This window comes from Anguilla rostrata, chromosome 18 (assembly GCF_018555375.3).
Source record: "Anguilla rostrata isolate EN2019 chromosome 18, ASM1855537v3, whole genome shotgun sequence".
Classification (NCBI taxonomy): Eukaryota; Metazoa; Chordata; class Actinopteri; order Anguilliformes; family Anguillidae; genus Anguilla; species Anguilla rostrata.
The window spans coordinates 21,512,120-21,534,224 of NC_057950.1; the positions used below are offsets into that span (position 1 = coordinate 21,512,120).

The 22,105-nt window shown below is 40.2% G+C and overlaps 1 protein-coding gene and 1 long non-coding RNA gene across 2 annotated transcripts; both read left to right on the plus strand.

The window, feature by feature from the left end:
- The first annotated feature begins 10,830 nt into the window (after nucleotides 1–10,830).
- LOC135245029 (uncharacterized) lies at nucleotides 10,831–11,681 on the plus strand. Its single transcript, XR_010327126.1, has 3 exons — nucleotides 10,831–11,077; nucleotides 11,403–11,455; nucleotides 11,534–11,681. It is a non-coding gene; the product is annotated as an uncharacterized LOC135245029 (long non-coding RNA).
- Nucleotides 11,682–15,605: 3,924 nt separating this feature from the next.
- On the plus strand, nucleotides 15,606–21,865 carry LOC135244686 (T-complex protein 1 subunit delta-like). The gene is made up of 13 exons (XM_064317175.1): nucleotides 15,606–15,860; nucleotides 16,186–16,238; nucleotides 16,317–16,406; nucleotides 16,827–16,935; nucleotides 17,389–17,653; nucleotides 17,742–17,874; nucleotides 18,068–18,207; nucleotides 18,586–18,682; nucleotides 18,807–18,917; nucleotides 19,183–19,313; nucleotides 19,668–19,902; nucleotides 20,449–20,562; nucleotides 21,470–21,865. Exons 1-13 carry the CDS (start codon nucleotides 15,755–15,757, stop codon nucleotides 21,482–21,484), a joined length of 1,599 nt encoding a protein of 532 aa, XP_064173245.1. The 5' UTR covers nucleotides 15,606–15,754; the 3' UTR covers nucleotides 21,485–21,865.
- The last annotated feature ends 240 nt before the right edge of the window (nucleotides 21,866–22,105 follow it).

The window sequence follows — 22,105 nt, forward strand, 5'->3', positions numbered from 1 at the left end:
AGAAATCTATGTTCCAAGTACAGTAGAGATTCTGACACATACTGGTCAGCGGTGTATACTGCCATTAAGTGTGAATTACCTGTTTACCCTGTTAGCTAATTAAACCATAAATGAACAAAGATAGGAAAGCCAGGCAAAGGATACCTATGATTCATTCATTCATCTCACACCTCTACACACATTTTGGAGATGTTTAAAGAAGCTGACAGCCTGCCACACCACTAATAGGTATTACAACGTGCCAGTAAGGCAGAAGTGGGAGGTGGTTTCCTGATGCTTTGGATGGACCCAGATATATGTTGGAGAGGTCACTGATGGCTGTTTTCACATATTTAACATAGTTGCTCTTCTATAATTTATCACCACTCTTGCACATATAATTATGGTGTTACTCTATTGTTTTGCTCCTCTTTCAGCTGCAAAATACTTCCTGGGGGGGCGGGCATTTGTGTGTGTGTGTCCATGTGCGTGCATATATGTGTGTGCGTGTGTGTGTGTGTGTGTTAGTCTCAGAGAAAACCCAGGCTCACCAATGCCAAACATCCCCATACTGCTATACTTCTAAATTTAGGCATGTCTTTCCCTTATCAGACAGCTAATGTTGGCCATGTTAAGAAATCTCTTTGCTGGCAAAAATCCCTGACTCAATACAAGCCAAGGAGCCCCTGCCTACATTACAGATCAACATGTCATCCAAAGAGCCCACTTCTGCCTCCTGTACTGCATGATTTAACAACATGCCCTGCATCTAAACAGACACAGACACACACATGCACACACACAGACACAAGCATGCACACACATACACACAAAAATGCACGCATACAGACACACAAATACAGACACATACACACACAAGCAGACAGACAGACACACACACACACACACACACACACACACAGACAATCAAACACAATTACACCCACACATACACACACACAAACACACACAATGGATTTTTAAAAGAACAGATAGTTCACCTGTGCATACAGCTCTGACACAAAACAAACATGAGACAATGGCCCCATAGAGATGGCTATACGGACGAATCCAGCCTTATCAAAATGAGAGGGAGGCAGAGAGGACAACTCAGGAATAGACCTGGCCTTTAGATGCCCGGCCCATATCAACTCTGCAATCAACTCAGCCATCCGAGCCGTTGCCTCACAATCTACTTTAAACTCACACAATGCAATCACTTCACATTCTGAGGTCTGAGTCTGACCTCCTTCACTGGAGTGTTTCCAAATCAAAACTACCCTCGAAGACGGCATGGGTTTTAAAGTGATTCATTGCCTACATAGTGTCTGACACTACTGCATTTAATGTAAACAAGATCAAGTGCAACCAGAAACTGCAAATCAAAATGCAATAAAACCTGCCTAACGCTTCAAGTGTGGTAGGACTTAGTGGGAGTCAGATCAGCCATCTTGGGAGCCAGTAAGATTTTCAATTATCATAATACTTACTATGACTTTTGCAGTAAATTAGTCTTAGACAGTGTGATTATGACTTGCATAGCTGTGGTCCAAACAGCTCAAATTCAGAATCATAATGGCAAAGCGTGGAATGTAATTCTCTTCAAGGGCTACAGTCTCATAATTCCTTACATAAATAGAAATAGACTGTAGAATCCCCATGTGTCTGTGAATGTGTGTGTGAATGTGTGTGTATGTGTGTGTGTGTACTTGTGTGTGTGTGTGTGTGTGTGCGTATGCTTGTATGTGTGTGTGCGTGCATGCTCGTGTGTGTGTGTATATGCTTGTGTGCCTGTGTGTGTGTGTGTGTGTGTGTGTGTGTGTGTGTGTTTATGGGAGGGGCTAAAGTGTAGGTCCAGACTGTGGGGACTGGATAACACTGTTTACATAATACCACCCTGACAGGACACAGGACCTATTCAACCCTAGGATTACAGCATGTTTATTAGGGCTGCCTCTAACGACTATTTTTCTATTGATTAATCTATCGACTATTTTACCTATTAGTCGATTAACCTAAACGATTAATTTTCCTCCAAAAAAATCAAATTGACCATTTAATTTAAGTTCACAGCGTTTTCCCTACCATAGAAAGCCTTAGGCGCAGCGCCTAAGTGATTTTGCGGAGCCCCTTAAGCCGAATGAACGTGAAAAGGCATTTAGGCCACATATCAGAATGAATGTAAAAATAACGGTGATGCGCTGACAAAAACAAAAACAAAAAAAACGGAGAGGTGGCTTTATGGTTTTAAACACTCCGCGCTATGATGGCATTATAAATAGAAGTGGGTGATTGACTAGCGTTTTTATGTTTTTATGCATAGTAGGTTAAATGCATTTACAGAATATAGTGTTTTTTTTCTTGATATAATTGTGCCTCCGTGTTAACACATTACTACGGTTGCTGGTCAGGCACTCTTCACGGTAAAAAGAACTTTTAGGATAGCGCTTCCGAATTGCTTGTGTCCAAAGTGCTGCGACAGAAACAGTGATAGATTTACCCACTAGCCACATCTGTCAAAAATGTAAACAAGTAATCCAGGTTTCACGGTCGGGAAAAATTTTATGACAAAGGTTAGCCAGCGAAGCTAGTTAGTTGACGTTCATTTTATTTTGACAACAAACTGTATGTGTCGTTGTATAATACAGCACAAAACAAAGGTTTAGCTACATATTAAAGTGCAAAACTGTCGGTTTAAACTGGCAACTCCAACATGATAAAAATAAATAAAAAAGAGGGCTTATTATTTAAACCAGTAGTGCACCTCCAAAATAAATCCAAGTTTCTATTAAACCCATTATCAAAGTAAAAAAGTTAGGTCTGCATATTAAACAAAGTGCAACATGTTTAGCGTGTAAGAGACAATAGTGTCTAGCTCAAAGTCCATCTCAAATATTGGAATCAAATGTCTGTTAGACATGTGTGTTCTAATGTAAGAATGCCAACACATGTTCTGGACTTACAGTAGGCTAGCTCTTTTCTTGGAAACTTTTCACTACTAACTAACGCTTACATTACAGTGTGAAATATCCACATTATATAATGCCACTGACCTATTTAAAGACACTCAATTTCAAAAATAACGTATAACCGAAATATTTTGAGCAGTAATACTTACACAGCAATGATGAAATTTTATCTGTGTTCAGTAGACAGAGACAGAGACAGTAAATCAATGACCGTTCTATCTGCTTCTGTTTTGCTCAAGAAAACGATGTCAGATAGGTCTATCAGCAAATATATGGCTTAGCTATGCCCAAAAGTCCTCAATAATAATAGTATTTTCCAAGAAATTACGAGAAATCGTTGACAACGTTTCGTTAGGTCCAGCGTCTTTTACTGCTATCCAGTTCCAATACCTCAGAGTGAATGCGTAAGTGTCTAGAATGTGGTTAATGTATGCTTTATTTAAAACAATGGCTACAAATCGCATTTAACATTTAAACAGGATCCTGGGTTCTCAGCGGTTGATGGTGAGTTGGCTGACACTTCCTGTTACAAGTAGATGGTGTTTCTTCAATTCCCTGTAATACTAACAATGCAAATGTGAGAATAAAACAAATGGTGTCCAATATGTAATGAGCAGTGAATAAATGAATAATAAGCACGGTGCCTCCACTGTGGAACTACTACACCAAAACATTATGGCATATTCTGCATTTCCCCAGAAATCTACTATAAATATCCTTATTTACAGTATATGAAACCAATCATGTAGGTGTGTGTGTCTTTTTCCAAAATAAAGTACAAAGGGACCCAAAAAGAAAAATATAAAGTCTCCTTTAGGAATTGCCGCTTAAATGTAGTATTACCAGTAATAAAGGGTGTTGTATATTATACCACAAGGGGGATTACTTTCATTTTTAACCAACAAGTGACCCTTATCTGTTAGAGTAAGAACTGGGCATAGTTAAGCTCTATGAAAATCATTGTACGTTTACATGTATTTACTGTATACTCCAAGGTATAATTTTGACTCAGGCGGGCTTAGTTATAGTTCCCAATAAGTGTTTATATTACTGTGGCTTTTAAGCTTATACAGGTGCTTTACACTCCAATGTATTTACGCTACCATTATATATTTAAAAATGATAATCAAGTCAATACTGTTATAATTATAATATGACTAAACAAACCGCCTTAAATGTTTCTTCGCAATTTAGAAAGCCAACGATCAGTAACCATTCTTTCCATTATCTTACAAATAACTGCTGTGAGGGCAATAGGCCTGTATGATCCAGGACTGTCGGCTTCCTTCCCAGGTTTCAAAATTGGAACGACCACTGCATGCTTCCACTCAGCCGGAATTAGCTCCTCCTTCCACACTGTATTAATCAAACATAACATCTCCCCCAAAGCAAAGTCATCCATGTGCTTAAACAACTCATATCCCAGACCATCTTTTCCAGGGGTGGTATTATGCCCTTGCCTTACTGTCCGGAATTAGCTCCTCCTCCCACACTGTATTAATCAAACATAACATCTCCCCCAAAGCAAAGTCATGCATGTGCTTAAACAACTCATATCCCAGACCATCTTTTCCAGGGGTGGTATTATGCCCTTGCCTTACTGTACGCTTCAGTTCTTGAACACTGATTGTCTTCATCAAAGCCTGAAAAAAAACATGTATTTCATGATAAAAGACACAGTTTAATAGAACTGTGGTGGAGAACCATCCCAATGTCCCCCAAGACATGAAGTTTGACCCTTCAAAAGAAGCAATGTCATTCAAGTGATGGGAGATGGCAGCTGAGATTATGGAGAGCTCAGGTGGGTAGATTAGAGTAGAAGTTTAATTGAAAATTAAGATTAATTATTATTAAACTGTGACTTTTATTATGAAATATACATGTTTTTTTCAGTCTTTGATGAAGACAATCAGTGTTCAATGTGGAGGGTGGACCAAAAACAGTTTGGGTCAGTTATGTGGCTCCTGTATTAAATTATTCATAAGGTCATTATCAGATAAGATTATCTGATAATGGAACTTAGGCAAGTAAGTATATGTGTAAGATTCTGTCATTACCTTTCAGATTCAGTGTGACTCTTTTAAAAGATGGTTCCATCATGCCTTGGAATGAGTACACCACTCCTCAACAAGGTGAAGAGAGGAAGATGGAAGTGTTGTCTCTGTTGCTGATGTCCATTTTTAAGTCAATAAAAAACATTTAATTTTTTATTTTTAAACAAATAAAATTCTATATTTTCCTTTGGACAACTGTCACACAGACCAGAAAATTGTCAGGCTATGAAAAACAAAAATATTGATACACTTTCTTTTACATAAAAATGTTTCATCTGTTTTTCAGAAAACCAAAGGATTTCCACGACCAATGTGATGTGCTGGTTTCTCTGTTTGTTGATGTTGTGTCTATCTGCTGTTTGTCTGCTGCGTGTTTTTGTTTTTTATAAATTCCCAAACCCTTTTACAAGAGGCCTTTTGTCTGTTGATAAACTTTATAATTCAAAAATGTATATACATTTTAGTCAATAAAAAAGTGTTATTCCCTTTTTTCATAAAACCAAGGGCTGTGTCAGTATTCTGTAAGCAATCCAATAGTGATTTGGGGTGTCTAGGTCATGTGACCTAAAAGCTACTGAAATTCCAAACTTTGAAATATTCACATAAAATTGCATGAGATGAAAATGGACAAAGCAAAGGCTGTGCAACATGTGTCAGTACTCGGTGAGCAATCCAATAGGGATCTGTAATTTGCTGACGGTCCCTAACCATTTGCATCGACTAAGCGGCCGGTTGTGAAGACCGACGCATTGCATTGCGGCTCTAAACCCCAGGTTGAGGTAGGGTAGAGTCGGAGAAATTGAGTGTCAGAGTCGGGGAAATTGAATATCCAACTGGAATATCCAACTTGAAACCAACTTCACCACGGTAGAATAATGTACTTTCAGAATTTTCCCCTCAGGTGAAACCACAGGCAGCATCTCAGCCCATCGTCTGCATGTGGACTGGCGGTACACGAATGCCATCAGTAAAACTGCAGCATGAAAACACCTCACTTTCACCAAAATAAGGGCTTTTATTTTCATTCAGCAAACTTCATTTTATTCCTATTCGGGCAAAGTGACATAATAGTACATGAAGTCTTACTTTTGCTGTCTGGTTTAAAGCCTTGGGCCCAACAAACTCAATCTCCCAGCAGTCTTTAAAAAGAGCATTAAATGGGCTGAGAGGAATGCCACACTCTGTTGTCACTGCAATATTTAGAGCATTCCTTCTTCTTACATAAGTTAAACCTCAATCTTGATTTAAGGCAGTGCCAATGTTAGTGCTAAAGGTAACAATACAGCATAATGTTATACATGGAAATATAATGCCTACAGGACAGGAGGCATTATATATCCTTTCATATCCTTTCGGATATGAAAGGAGGCATTTCATATCCTTTCAGCCTATAATGATCTTAACTACATGCAATTCTTAAATGTGTGGCATTCTGATCTATTTGCTCTCAACGGTGTGGCAAAACAAACAAGAATTAACTGTGGCAATATCAAACTTAGTTAGGTGATTATGATCCAAAAAGAATGAGGTTCGGAAAAGTCACTGAGGTTCAAAAATGATGTGCCAGTGACAGACTGAATAACGGGCAGAAAACTCGAACACACAAGCACATAATGAAACTACAAGAAGTCTTATTAAAACTGTTTAATACATCTGCAGTACCATGGAGATCCAAGGCTAATATCAACACAATAACGACTGCCAGAGACTCTAGGCTGTCGTCATCTAACGCGGAAATACACACACATCACTCTTAAGCTAGCATTGTTGGCGCCTCTTTTGAAAGCTATTTTTGCGCTCTTTTGAAAGCATTTAGCTAAACATTATTTCCATTAGAAATACAAAAACTTTTTTCCCCCTAAATCCTCTAGCACTATTACTCTATACCTGGTGTAATCGTGGCCTTAAAAATAAATAAATAAATAAATAAATAAATAAATAAATAAATAAATAAATAAATAAATTGGCTTTGGCTTCGTGCCAGTTCATTGTGTAATCAATATTAATCAAGAGTATTTTTCTGTATTTTCACCAAATACTGACTTAAATTGATTTTCTTCTGCAGAGTTCTCTACATTTGGCGCAATAGCACAAATGGAAACTAGAGCACAAGATCAGAACAAAGGTAGTTATGGATATTTTATGGAAACAGCTCTTTGCTCATTGACATTTTTATCATTGTCAAAACACAATTACGATTTTAGCCTGCTGCGTGTGTTACTCAATGTATTTTTCTTACTTGGTCCAATTTCATATCCTTTCAGCTCCCACAAATGGCCTTATGACTGTCGCCCCAGTGAAGAACCCGAGGTCCAGCCTTCCCCACTCAAGACATGCCTGAGACAAGAGTGACTGTATTCCAAGTAGAACAATGCACGGGAGGCCTGTGAATTTGGGCAGTGTGATTTGGAACTGTATAGTACATAATAAGACTCTATTGAGCTCTTATAACCTTATTAAATAGCTAACATGGAAAGCATTTTTGAAAATTAAGTCACATGAAAAAATGAATGTGACATGTCTTTAAGGGTGATTGCAAGACCTTAAAAAGTCTGAAATTGTCTTAAATTTATTTTTGTTCATAAAATTGTCTAATACATCATGACAGTTGAATATATCATGGTGCATTTATCTGTGGTTACAATGTGTTTGTATTTGAATGGTAAAAGCCTGCAATGTGTCCTTTTCTTGGACCAAAATAAACATTTGGACAAATGTCAATGTTGTCGTTTTAGATAATTGTAAAAATGTCAAGTAGCTAAAAGCACAACTTGCCTGTGCTTACTTGTGTGGCAAACTGTCTTAAATGTTATTCTAAGAAGCATTTAAAATGTCTAAAAAGCCTTAAATTTAACTTGCTAATGCTTGCAGACATCCAACTTTAATATGTGGGGGATCCTAACTGAAATGTAGTTCACCGCTTGAAAAAGACAAAAATACTCAACACTGTTATAATGTTGAAATCATTGGTCTATGGTTATTACGGTCCTGAAACTACAACAATGCAAGACAATGTATATTTTATTGACAAGCAGTTTTGGGTGTTTTAATTTAGTTCTTGTGCACTTCAATCTGTTGACATATCAAGAAATTGTAATGATGGTAATGCCATCATTTTATCAGAAAAATACTAGGGAGGATGTAGTCATGATATTCTGTCAATATGCTGCAGTTGATGCTTATGATGGTGGTGGAAGTGATTATGGTGATGAGGAGGTACTGTATATTATACTAGCACATATGCTTTGGGGGACCTGCTATGGACATTGCACTAGTGCAAGTCACCCTTTTTATGTTGTTTTTGTACTAGTTTTGTATGTTTGTCTCATCTTCTGTACCATAATTATGCTTGCTGCAGAACATATTGCCTACCTAGAAATGTAACTTGAACCTGATCTCAATAGTATTCTATACAATGACAAAAAAGGCTTTCTATTCTATTTGGGCTTGCTGTGTACATTTCTTATTGCTGCACTAAGTATCTTTGAAAATAAAATTTGAAGATATGAATTACAGAAGCAATGGCAATTCATTGGTAGAATAGAATGGAGATCAAAATTACAACACCATGATATACCTTTTTTAATACACAAAATCTAAATGTATGGTCAGGGTTTAGTAAGTAAGTGACAAATCAGCAATGTTGTGGAAAGGTAAATAACGTAATAAAGAAGTTTAAACAACGTGTCAGCGACGTAAATCTATAACGTTACGACGGATGACTGGCTGGCGACGTAATCACAACGTCGGGGTAAGGTTATTCTATTACATTGTCAAACGTAAAGTTGTAAGGACGTAATTGTTACGTATCCACAACGTTGTTTTGCGACGTCGCAGCGACGGGGCGCTGGTCTTACGTTTTTACGTTAATACTACGTAATTTTATACGTAAAGGGGACGTTACGAGACCAATAGAGGACGTTAATAGTACGTCGCCACAACCACATTTTGTTTGTAGGGACAATTATACGCTAACGCAGGTGCCTTGCAGACACCCCCAATGTTTGTAACGTCGTGTAATTATTCTCAATTTAACTAGACTACAGTATCTACCTGTGGGATCTTAATGGAAAGTAAAGCCAATAATTCCAGTTAATATCCGTACATCTCTCTTTTCCCTCCCTCTTCCATAAACCGCTACTCTGTAACTCCCAGTAATAGCCTTCTTCGTTTGGTTTTGTGTGTGTGTGAAGCGTGCGCGTGCATACGTCCGTGTGTGTGATGCAGGAATTGCATTAAAATTTGGAAATTAATATGTTGTTAGTTATCACTTACATGAAGAACTTTTGATGTAGCTATTTTCTTTCAAGCAACTAATCCATAACTTGCTTCACTTGTGGGCATATCGTGAAATATATGCTGGCACGCACGCACATACATGCATACATATATTCATATTCATATTTAAGCAAACACCATGTTTTGTATTATTTCACATCGTCGCCTACCGACAGATGTCGACAGCAATAGGCTTATTTAATTCGCTATAGCCTAATATAGATCTGAGCACTTGCTCGGACACTTCAGTGAGCTTTGAAGCATATTGTCCTGCTGCGTCATAACTCGGCCGGCTATGCATGATTTTGAAATGCCTGCATAACCCACGAACCAACTGCCAACTCTAATTTTTCGTACAGGTTAATTAATGCTTACCAGAGCAGGTGTCGATATGAGATTATAAAGCCTAGCTTTTTCTTCCAATACGTGCTGTAGTTTTACAAACGTTAATTAACAAACTTCGTAGGTAATGCAACTGCAATATATATATATATATATATATATATATATATATATATATATATATATATATATATATATATATATATATATATATACATATTGACTACAAGCCTTGTACCGTAGTAAATAAATAAATAAATAAAATTAAACTTCCACCATTATGACAAAAAATCATCCCTGCACACCACTGCAGACTAGTCAAACGTATCTTGTGGGCAAGAGCGACACCTTGTGGCAGTTTTAGATTTAAACTTTTTTCCTTAGACTGAAGGCCAGCCGGAAACAGTGACAGTTTAAAATTGAAGACACTACAGCAATTATAATAGTGACCGATCTATTATTTAGAAAAATAGACAAGCTGGTTGTGGTAGAGAGGACATGACCTCAGGTTGATCTCTCCTAAACAATTACGAGAGCCCCACGAATGGACTTGATAGTTACCATATACAATAACCATTCACACACACAGGTTGTTTATTGCTACGATTGAGCTTCATTGACTAGCTAGCACTAGCTAATCAACTGCAGCACGTGGGTTGAACTGGAACCACGACTCTCTAGAATTACCGTTTGTGACTCTAAATCATTTTTTAGATTTTTGGCGCAAAAACATTCAAACACATTGCAAGCCGTTTTAATCAAGATATGAGGAATTTCACATACAACCTGATGTTACCGTTTTTATTTGAAATGCAGTTCATTAAACGGAGACAATTCGTTTTAAAACGTATTTTGTCACATTCGAGCACCAACTAGCATTAGCTGCGTATTTATGTCGCAGTTACCGAATGAACTGGACAAAGATGGTGGAGGAAATGGCAAGATGGAAATGGCAGATTTGCTAAACCGTTGTCAAACTTAGTAAAATGCATAAAACGGTTATAATGTAATGTCACATTTTTGTTTCAAAAGGTACTCATTCAGGTGTTTGCACTTTCATTAGAAACCGCTGTTGACCACAAGGCATTACTTATCAATTAGTGATGTTGGCTACGACTCGGTAAAGAATGACTTCTCAGAACGTTGTTATTCCTGCGGACAGAAAAAAATAGCAAGTTGTCACTCTCGACACTGCTTTTTACGTGCTCTCTAATCAGGTGGGTGTGGGAAGCTGTCTGGTGAGAGCAGAAACGGGCTGTCTTGCAGTAGTGAACGGAGAGCTCCATTCCACTTGGAAAGACAATACATAATATCTGCATAACTAGCTGAATTACTGTATCTTTAAATAAATGTCGAACCTAGCTCTAAAACCGGCGGGCAGGAGAAATGGAAGTGCATACGTTGATCGAGACAAACCGGCCCAGATTCGTTATAGCAACATTTCTGCCGCGAAAGGTAGGCTATATGCCAAAGTTTTCGTGCAACCGATGAACAAACTTGCTTGGATTTTTTTTAATTCAGTTGGTTTAAGTAACTAGAGTTGAGGAAGTAGTTGACACTGTATTCCTTAAATTGCAAACGAAGATTCATAATACAAGTTTGAGATGGACAGAAAGCCGCCTCCTTTCAAAAAACGTGTGAATTTGGAGAAAATGGGCATACGATATTGTACTTTTATTAATTCAACCGTTCATATGACTAATTATCACCTAAAAGTAAAACGCAGTGATTTGCAAAACTCATGGGCCTACAGAGCTAACGTCGTCTCCTTTTTGTACAGCTGTTGCCGACGCTATCAGAACCAGCCTCGGTCCAAAAGGCATGGACAAAATGGTGAGCTGCGTCTCCGATTTGAGAAGTATAATTAACTGCGTCTTGAAGTGTGCCGATTATGGGTGATTGTCGTTGCAGATACAGGATGGGAAAGGTGATGTCACCATTACCAACGACGGAGCCACCATCCTCAAGCAGATGCAGGTCTTGCACCCAGCTGCTAAAATGGTGGGTCGGTGTCATGAGTTTGCATTTGTGTCTGAGCACGCAGTGTTTCATTTTTGTTTGTCAGGGTGGACGAACAATGCCTTTATTTTCATTACTTGCGTTAACTAGCACTCAAATTAATTTCTGGGCATATAATAGTGTACAAATATATACTATGTAATAAACTAAGCAATACACCTTACATTAGCCTCTTCAAGATTTTGCACCCTTTTATATCAAGCCAGAGGTGCAAACATTTTCTGTCATAGCACAAATGGAAACTAGAGCACAAGATCAGAACAAAGGTAGTTATGGATATTTTATGGAAACAGCTCTTTGCTCATTGACATTTTTATCATTGTCAAAACACAATTACGATTTTAGCCTGCTGCGTGTGTTACTCAATGTATTTTTCTTACTTGGTCCAATTTCATATCCTTTCAGCTCCCACAAATGGCCTTATGACTGTCGCCCCAGTGAAGAACCCGAGGTCCAGCCTTCCCCACTCAAGACATGCCTGAGACAAGAGTGACTGTATTCCAAGTAGAACAATGCACGGGAGGCCTGTGAATTTGGGCAGTGTGATTTGGAACTGTATAGTACATAATAAGACTCTATTGAGCTCTTATAACCTTATTAAATAGCTAACATGGAAAGCATTTTTGAAAATTAAGTCACATGAAAAAATGAATGTGACATGTCTTTAAGGGTGATTGCAAGACCTTAAAAAGTCTGAAATTGTCTTAAATTTATTTTTGTTCATAAAATTGTCTAATACATCATGACAGTTGAATATATCATGGTGCATTTATCTGTGGTTACAATGTGTTTGTATTTGAATGGTAAAAGCCTGCAATGTGTCCTTTTCTTGGACCAAAATAAACATTTGGACAAATGTCAATGTTGTCGTTTTAGATAATTGTAAAAATGTCAAGTAGGTAAAAGCACAACTTGCCTGTGCTTACTTGTGTGGCAAACTGTCTTAAATGTTATTCTAAGAAGCATTTAAAATGTCTAAAAAGCCTTAAATTTAACTTGCTAATGCTTGCAGACATCCAACTTTAATATGTGGGGGATCCTAACTGAAATGTAGTTCACCGCTTGAAAAAGACAAAAATACTCAACACTGTTATAATGTTGAAATCATTGGTCTATGGTTATTACGGTCCTGAAACTACAACAATGCAAGACAATGTATATTTTATTGACAAGCAGTTTTGGGTGTTTTAATTTAGTTCTTGTGCACTTCAATCTGTTGACATATCAAGAAATTGTAATGATGGTAATGCCATCATTTTATCAGAAAAATACTAGGGAGGATGTAGTCATGATATTCTGTCAATAATGCTGCAGTTGATGCTTATGGTGGTGGAAGTGATTATCTGTGATGACCAGGTACTGCATATTATACTAGCACATATGCTTTGGGGGACCTGCTATGGACATTGCACTAGTGCAAGTCACCCTTTTAATGTTGTTTTTGTATGTTTGTCTGTATGTTCTGTACCATAATTATGCTTGTTTCAGCACATATTGCCTACCTAGAAATGTAACTTGAACCTGATCTCAATAGTATTCTATACAATGACAAAAAAGGCTTTCTATTCTATTTGGGCTTGCTGTGTACATTTCTTATTGCTGCACTAAGTATCTTTGAAAATAAAATTTGAAGATATGAATTACAGAAGCAATGGCAATTCATTGGTAGAATAGAATGGAGATCAAAATTACAACACCATGATATACCTTTTTTTAATACACAAAATCTAAATGTATGGTCAGGGTTTAGTAAGTAAGTGACAAATCAGCAATGTTGTGGAAAGGTAAATAACGTAATAAAGAAGTTTAAACAACGTGTCAGCGACGTAAATCTATAACGTTACGACGGATGACTGGCTGGCGACGTAATCACAACGTCGGGGTAAGGTTATTCTATTACATTGTCAAACGTAAAGTTGTAAGGACGTAATTGTTACGTATCCACAACGTTGTTTTGCGACGTCGCAGCGACGGGGCGCTGGTCTTACGTTTTTACGTTAATACTACGTAATTTTATACGTAAAGGGGACGTTACGAGACCAATAGAGGACGTTAATAGTACGTCGCCACAACCACATTTTGTTTGTAGGGACAATTATACGCTAACGCAGGTGCCTTGCAGACACCCCCAATGTTTGTAACGTCGTGTACTTATTCTCAATTTAACTAGACTACAGTATCTACCTGTGGGATCTTAATGGAAAGTAAAGCCAATAATTCCAGTTAATATCCGTACATCTCTCTTTTCCCTCCCTCTTCCATAAACCGCTACTCTGTAACTCCCAGTAATAGCCTTCTTCGTTTGGTTTTGTGTGTGTGTGAAGCGTGCGCGTGCATACGTCCGTGTGTGTGATGCAGGAATTGCATTAAAATTTGGAAATTAATATGTTGTTAGTTATCACTTACATGAAGAACTTTTGATGTAGCTATTTTCTTTCAAGCAACTAATCCATAACTTGCTTCACTTGTGGGCATATCGTGAAATATATGCTGGCACGCACGCACATACATGCATACATATATTCATATTCATATTTAAGCAAACACCATGTTTTGTATTATTTCACATCGTCGCCTACCGACAGATGTCGACAGCAATAGGCTTATTTAATTCGCTATAGCCTAATATAGATCTGAGCACTTGCTCGGACACTTCAGTGAGCTTTGAAGCATATTGTCCTGCTGCGTCATAACTCGGCCGGCTATGCATGATTTTGAAATGCCTGCATAACCCACGAACCAACTGCCAACTCTAATTTTTCGTACAGGTTAATTAATGCTTACCAGAGCAGGTGTCGATATGAGATTATAAAGCCTAGCTTTTTCTTCCAATACGTGCTGTAGTTTTACAAACGTTAATTAACAAACTTCGTAGGTAATGCAACTGCAATATATATATATATATATATATATATATATATATATATATATATATATATATATATATATATATATATATATATATATATATATATACTATACATTGACTACAAGCCTTGTACCGTAGTAAATAAATAAATAAATAAAATTAAACTTCCACCATTATGACAAAAAATCATCCCTGCACACCACTGCAGACTAGTCAAACGTATCTTGTGGGCAAGAGCGACACCTTGTGGCAGTTTTAGATTTAAACTTTTTCCTTAGACTGAAGGCCAGCCGGAAACAGTGACAGTTTAAAATTGAAGACACTACAGCAATTATAATAGTGACCGATCTATTATTTAGAAAAATAGACAAGCTGGTTGTGGTAGAGAGGACATGACCTCAGGTTGATCTCTCCTAAACAATTACGAGAGCCCCACGAATGGACTTGATAGTTACCATATACAATAACCATTCACACACACAGGTTGTTTATTGCTACGATTGAGCTTCATTGACTAGCTAGCACTAGCTAATCAACTGCAGCACGTGGGTTGAACTGGAACCACGACTCTCTAGAATTACCGTTTGTGACTCTAAATCATTTTTTAGATTTTTGGCGCAAAAACATTCAAACACATTGCAAGCCGTTTTAATCAAGATATGAGGAATTTCACATACAACCTGATGTTACCGTTTTTATTTGAAATGCAGTTCATTAAACGGAGACAATTCGTTTTAAAACGTATTTTGTCACATTCGAGCACCAACTAGCATTAGCTGCGTATTTATGTCGCAGTTACCGAATGAACTGGACAAAGATGGTGGAGGAAATGGCAAGATGGAAATGGCAGATTTGCTAAACCGTTGTCAAACTTAGTAAAATGCATAAAACGGTTATAATGTAATGTCACATTTTTGTTTCAAAAGGTACTCATTCAGGTGTTTGCACTTTCATTAGAAACCGCTGTTGACCACAAGGCATTACTTATCAATTAGTGATGTTGGCTACGACTCGGTAAAGAATGACTTCTCAGAACGTTGTTATTCCTGCGGACAGAAAAAAATAGCAAGTTGTCACTCTCGACACTGCTTTTTACGTGCTCTCTAATCAGGTGGGTGTGGGGAAGCTGTCTGGTGAGAGCAGAAACGGGCTGTCTTGCAGTAGTGAACGGAGAGCTCCATTCCACTTGGAAAGACAATACATAATATCTGCATAACTAGCTGAATTACTGTATCTTTAAATAAATGTCGAACCTAGCTCTAAAACCGGCGGGCAGGAGAAATGGAAGTGCATACGTTGATCGAGACAAACCGGCCCAGATTCGTTATAGCAACATTTCTGCCGCGAAAGGTAGGCTATATGCCAAAGTTTTCGTGCAACCGATGAACAAACTTGCTTGGATTTTTTTTAATTCAGTTGGTTTAAGTAACTAGAGTTGAGGAAGTAGTTGACACTGTATTCCTTAAATTGCAAACGAAGATTCATAATACAAGTTTGAGATGGACAGAAAGCCGCCTCCTTTCAAAAAACGTGTGAATTTGGAGAAAATGGGCATACGATATTGTACTTTTATTAATTCAACCGTTCATATGACTAATTATCACCTAAAAGTAAAACGCAGTGATTTGCAAAACTCATGGGCCTACAGAGCTAACGTCGTCTCCTTTTTGTACAGCTGTTGCCGACGCTATCAGAACCAGCCTCGGTCCAAAAGGCATGGACAAAATGGTGAGCTGCGTCTCCGATTTGAGAAGTATAATTAACTGCGTCTTGAAGTGTGCCGATTATGGGTGATTGTCGTTGCAGATACAGGATGGGAAAGGTGATGTCACCATTACCAACGACGGAGCCACCATCCTCAAGCAGATGCAGGTCTTGCACCCAGCTGCTAAAATGGTGGGTCGGTGTCATGAGTTTGCATTTGTGTCTGAGCACGCAGCGTTTCATTTTTGTCTGTCAGGGTGGACGAACAATGCCTTTATTTTCATTACTTGCGTTAACTAGCACTCAAATTAATTTCTGGGCATATAATAGTGTACAAATATATACTATGTAATAAATTAAGCAATACACCTTACATTAGCCTCTTCAAGATTTTGCACCCTTTTATATCAAGCCAGAGGTGCAAACATTTTCTGTCATAGCTTGCCTAACATTTAGAAAGTGGTGGTGGGGGGTGGGAGTGTATAAAATGTATTGCTTGCATCATGTGCCCAATTGATGGTAGGTGTTGGGGACTTTCCCTTTATGGTGAACTGTTCTAGTGCTTTAGTGCCAGCCATTTTCATTAAATCCCCATTACCTTATGCTTCACAGCTGGTGGAACTGGCCAAAGCTCAAGACATTGAGGCTGGGGATGGCACGACCTCTGTGGTGGTGATAGCAGGGGCTCTCCTGGATGCCTGCTCCAGGCTGCTCCAGAAAGGTAGCAGTAGTAACAATTGGGTTGTATTAAGTCATATCCATCCATCCATCCATCCATTATACCTGCTTATCCTGAGCAGGGTTGCGGCGGGTGCTGGAGCCTGTCCCAGCGTGCATTGGGCGAGATGCAGGAATACACCCTGGACAGGTCGCCAGTCTATCGTAGTATTAAGTCATAATGCTTTTACAATTATATGGACACTCGACATGAATCAAACTACAAGGTACAATATTATCAAATATTAGAAGTTCTCTCTCTCTCTCACACACACACAGTTCTGATGTCTGTTTTCACAAAGCCAAATCTGTATTTTGTTAATGTAATTTTCTTTTTCCTGTTCTAAAAACGTTGCATGCTTAATTTTATTTCACTGATTTAATTGGTAAAGTGTCGTGGGCCAGTTTATATTTACCTGAGCATAGTTTTTTCCCCTCGTTTTCTTTATTCTGTCAGGTATTCACCCCACCGTCATCTCGGAGTCATTCCAGAAGGCAGTGGACAAGGGAGTGGAGGTGCTGATTGGCATGAGCCACCCGGTTGACCTGAGCGACCGGCAGACCCTGCTCAACAGCGCCACCACCTCGCTCTCCTCCAAAGTGGTGTCTCAGTACTCCAGCCTGCTGGCGCCCATGAGCGTGGACGCGGTCATGAAGGTCATCGACCCCGCCACCGCCACCGGCGTCGACCTGAGGGACATCAGGATCGTCAAGAAGCTCGGGTGAGCGGCGGCGGCGTTTCGCGATCGGCCTTTCCGCCCGGGTCCCGGAACGCAGACGGCGTCTAATAAACTGCGCTCTTCCTTCCAGAGGGACCATCGATGACTGTGAGCTGGTGGACGGGCTGGTGCTGACGCAGAAGTTGGTGAACTCGGGCACATCTCGGGTGGAGAAGGCCAAGATTGGCCTCATCCAGTTCTGCCTGTCCCCACCCAAGACTGACGTAAGTGGGCAGAGATGGCTTGCTTGTGAATAATGCACCACGTCAGAACTAACTGTTCTAGCGGTTGGGCAAACGGCAGACTTCTGCCAATTTGACAACCTTTGTGTCATGGTGATACGCTGGTTCTGTTTTCTGTCCGTCACCCCCTGGCATCTGTGGGCTGATGTTGGTGCTTCTCCTGCCTCCTGGACAGATGGACAACCAGATCGTGGTGTCGGACTATGCACAGATGGACCGAGTGCTGCGCGAGGAGCGAGCGTACATCCTCGGCCTGGTCAAACAGGTCAAGAAGTCCGGGTGCAACGTGCTGCTGATACAGAAATCCATCCTCAGGTCAGCTGTAACCCCGCCCCCAATGATGGCCCCGCCCACGCCCTGCTCTGCTTTCAGCTCGAGCAGCTTTTTTTTTTTTTTCCTTAAATATAGGTTGTTGATTTCGGTTACAAATCAAGATGTTACATGTCTAGGCCTGTCCTGACCTGTCCTGTCCATGAGATCATTCAGAGGTGACGACCATGTGTGTTCCGTCCAGATTAATAGGCTGATGGCTATGACTCATTCTCTCTCAGAAGTTGGTACTTGTGTCCCCTTTTCCGGCATCCATTTTCTTTGAGGCTGTGTAAACCTAATCTAGAATTTGGGACGGTCCAATGTCTCTTGGCCACAGTCGGCAGGAAGGCCGATCGTAACGACCGGCCGTGTTTTTCCCAGAGATGCGCTGAGTGACCTGGCCCTGCACTTCTTAACCAAGATGAAGATCATGGTCATCAAGGAGATCGAGCGGGAGGACATCGAGTTCATCTGCAAGGTAACGAGGCTGTGCGCCTTTGGCGGGCCGTCCCGGCGTCTCCTCCGTTTCTAGAGCGGCGCAAGAGCGATGCGGGGTAAGGAGGCGATGTGGGCGTGGAGCTCATCTCTTGTTTGTCGCGCAGACGATCGGCACGAAGCCCATCGCCCACATTGACCAGTTCACCCCGGAGATGCTGGGAACTGCAGAGCTGGTTGAGGAAGTTAGCCTGGATGGATCTGGCAAGTTTATCAAGGTAACGAGTCGATTATGCCAGGTCTTAAATAATTCAACCTTTTATGCTTTGATGCTAATGACTGGTTAGATGCATATCTACATATATATTGCAAAATGCAATATGTTGCAATATATTTTCAAATGCATTCAGTTTCTGTAGGGAAATGATTAGTAACACATTGATCACTTGTTTGTTGCCAGTTGGAAATGAAAGTCTGCTTTCCCTTAAGCTCTAGACTGTGTATTTATTTATTTATTTTTTAAGTAAATGACTGCTTTTGCAGGTGACGGGCTGTTCCACTCCTGGTAGGACAGTAACTATAGTGGTGCGCGGCTCCAACAAGCTGGTGATCGAGGAGGTGGAGCGCTCCATACACGACGCCCTCTGCGTTATCCGCTGTTTGGTGAAGAAAAGGTAACGTCAGCGGAGATCTAGCAGTGAGAGAAGCGGCTCTGAGATGTGGCTCTCTTCAGAAGGCTCGAAAGTGGAGCGCTGGGCTCATCCTGTTACATACCCCCCGCTTCCAATTTTCCCTCCCCTTTCCTGTCATTTTTAGAATCTATCTTGGAGAAATTGTCCATGGCATATAGATGGGACATGAATGATAAAGGCATTTCACATGCTTCGTGATGGCTTGACGGAGCACTTGCATTGTGTGAAGTGTGACTGATCATGTGATATCCAGTGAGTTGACATTGCACAAGTCAGAGTCCTGTGTGGAGCGTGTTCACTGACATCATCATTCTCCCACCTTTCCTGACCAATCAGGGCCCTGATCGCGGGCGGCGGTGCCCCTGAGATCGAGCTGGCGGTGCGGCTGGCCGAGTACGCGCGCACTCTGGGGGGCGTGGAGGCGTACTGCATCCGGGGCTTCGCCGACGCCATGGAGGTGGTGCCCTCCACGCTGGCGGAGAACGGCGGCCTGAACCCCATCTGTACGCTCACCGAGCTCCGCAACAGACACGCCCAGGGGGAGAAGACCGCTGGGATCAACGTCCGCAAGGTTGGAGGGGCGGGGGGCTTATTGCGTGTTCCTGCGAGGCTCTCCTTGTTTTGACTGTTGGTACTACCAAGGTTCCCACTCTCTGCTCTCAAAGAGAAGACACAGGACTTTGAAGTTCCTTAAAATTCTAAACATTTTTACAAGAGTTGATTTTCAGAATTTAAGAAAAAATAAAAAAAACACGAGATCACGGGGGCTTACTCTGCTTTTTAATGCAAATGATGGCTTTCGAAATGGATACTAGATCAGAATCTGCGTTTTACTGAAAATAGTTTTGGATTGGGCTGGAAGAGTTGGTTCTGGGACAGGACTCGTATTCATGGTTATTTCATTAGATATATATATATTTTTTTTTTTGACCACTGGCACAGCCTGGCAGTGATGCAGTCCACTGTAGAACTGTTCTAGATTCTTCAATTTGTGAGATTGGGACCTACAAAGAAATTTGAATGTGCTTGAACTGGTGGTATAGGCAAGTGAATCACTGTACTAGTTTGAATGTATGTGGGTTTAAAAATTTTTTTTTTTTTTTTAAACCCCCTTCAGGGTGGAATTTCCAACATCCTGGAGGAGCTGGTGGTTCAGCCTCTCCTAGTGTCTGTCAGTGCCCTGACGCTGGCCACTGAGACCGTGCGCAGCATCCTCAAGATCGACGATGTGGTAGGGGACCGCTCCTTTGCACAAAAATGTGTTTTGGGGGAAGAGGCAGGGTATCGTTTCTTTGTGGGTTGCCGTAGACACAAAAGCAGATCCAGGAGTCATCCCATGCGAGTTATCAATCTTTGCTCTTCCTCTTACCGTATTGTATGTGTATTTTGCATGTACACTTAACCTGCGCAGTTTGTAAGGTTGCCAGAGCAAGATTCACATGGCACGTGCAAGTGATGAGGAGTTGGGGGGCATACCGTGTGATTTTGGACAAATTCCCTTATCTCGGATTTTCTGTATTTTCCACAAAAATATCCTATGGAGGAATATTTCATGCAAATCATTTTTGAGAAACATGCAATTAATGTGGCCATTTCTGCCATTTTCTTAACCAAATGCAGTTAACAATGCATATTGTAGAATATTATAATAATTATTGAACCGGCCATTGTACCTACATCTTCCTAATGCATGTTTAGTATGTTCTGAAGTATGGGGGTAAATGGTACTATTAAAAAAACTGCCATTTTTAAAAATAAATTCTTCCAATAGCAGAAAGTTGTTATGGGTTGCTAAATGATGCAGTGTTACATTAAGATACAGGTGTATAAACTGGGCTTTTATAACCAATTACTCAGTAGGTTCCTCTGTGGGGGGGAAAAAAGTAGCATGTCTTTGTTACATTCCTGCTTGGAAGAACCTAATTGGAGAGATTCTGCCGAAGGCTATAAGAGGGTGTAAACTGGGATTTCCTATTTAGTAAGCACTGTTTAGTCTGAAGCCAGGCCTCTTTAACATGCCTGTGAAGTGCACTTAACCCAAAAGCAATAAAATTTCAGTTTCTGGCTGAGAATTGCAATGAATTGTGTGTGAGGCAACAGTTTTGGCTTCTGACTGTAGTGCCTTTTTCCCATTGTAGGTGAACACTCGATAAGGAAAGCCGGTGATGTGGACTTCCAAGAGCATCATGGGATTGTGCTTGTTGGACGGAGCACTGAGATGCTGTGGGCGTAGTTGAGCTGTTTAGTGTGCTCTGAGTGAACTGGGAGCACTCGCCCTCGTTTGCTGCAACCGTTCTGTGTTTCTGCTTCAGTTGCACTCTGGCTGTCACTCTTGTGAAATTCCTGGCTTTTTTTTTTTTCGCAAGATATGGCCTTTGAAATGATTTACCTGAAGCTCTTCATTTAAAAACTGTGACCGTTTCCGCTGGTCAGTTTAAGATTGGAGTCCAGTCTTCTGTTCTGTGTGCGAGTGGTTGAGGGGATTGTGTTTCCGTTGGAGATGGCAGTCCATTAATAAAAAGAATGATTAAGAATTCTGACTGATGCATCATTTTTACTCTGTCATAACTGACTCTACCCTCTCTTTCCTAATGTGTGCTTTCGTGGCTGGCATCATTGTAGGGATTGTAGATAATTGCGCTATTACACTTACTGTCTGAATGCACAATGTTGCCGATGTAAACTAACGCATACAGCCAAATTAGCCATGTCTACCAGTCCTAGCACAACCTGGTTCATTCGCTAATTGCAATCGCTACCACAAATTGTTTTCT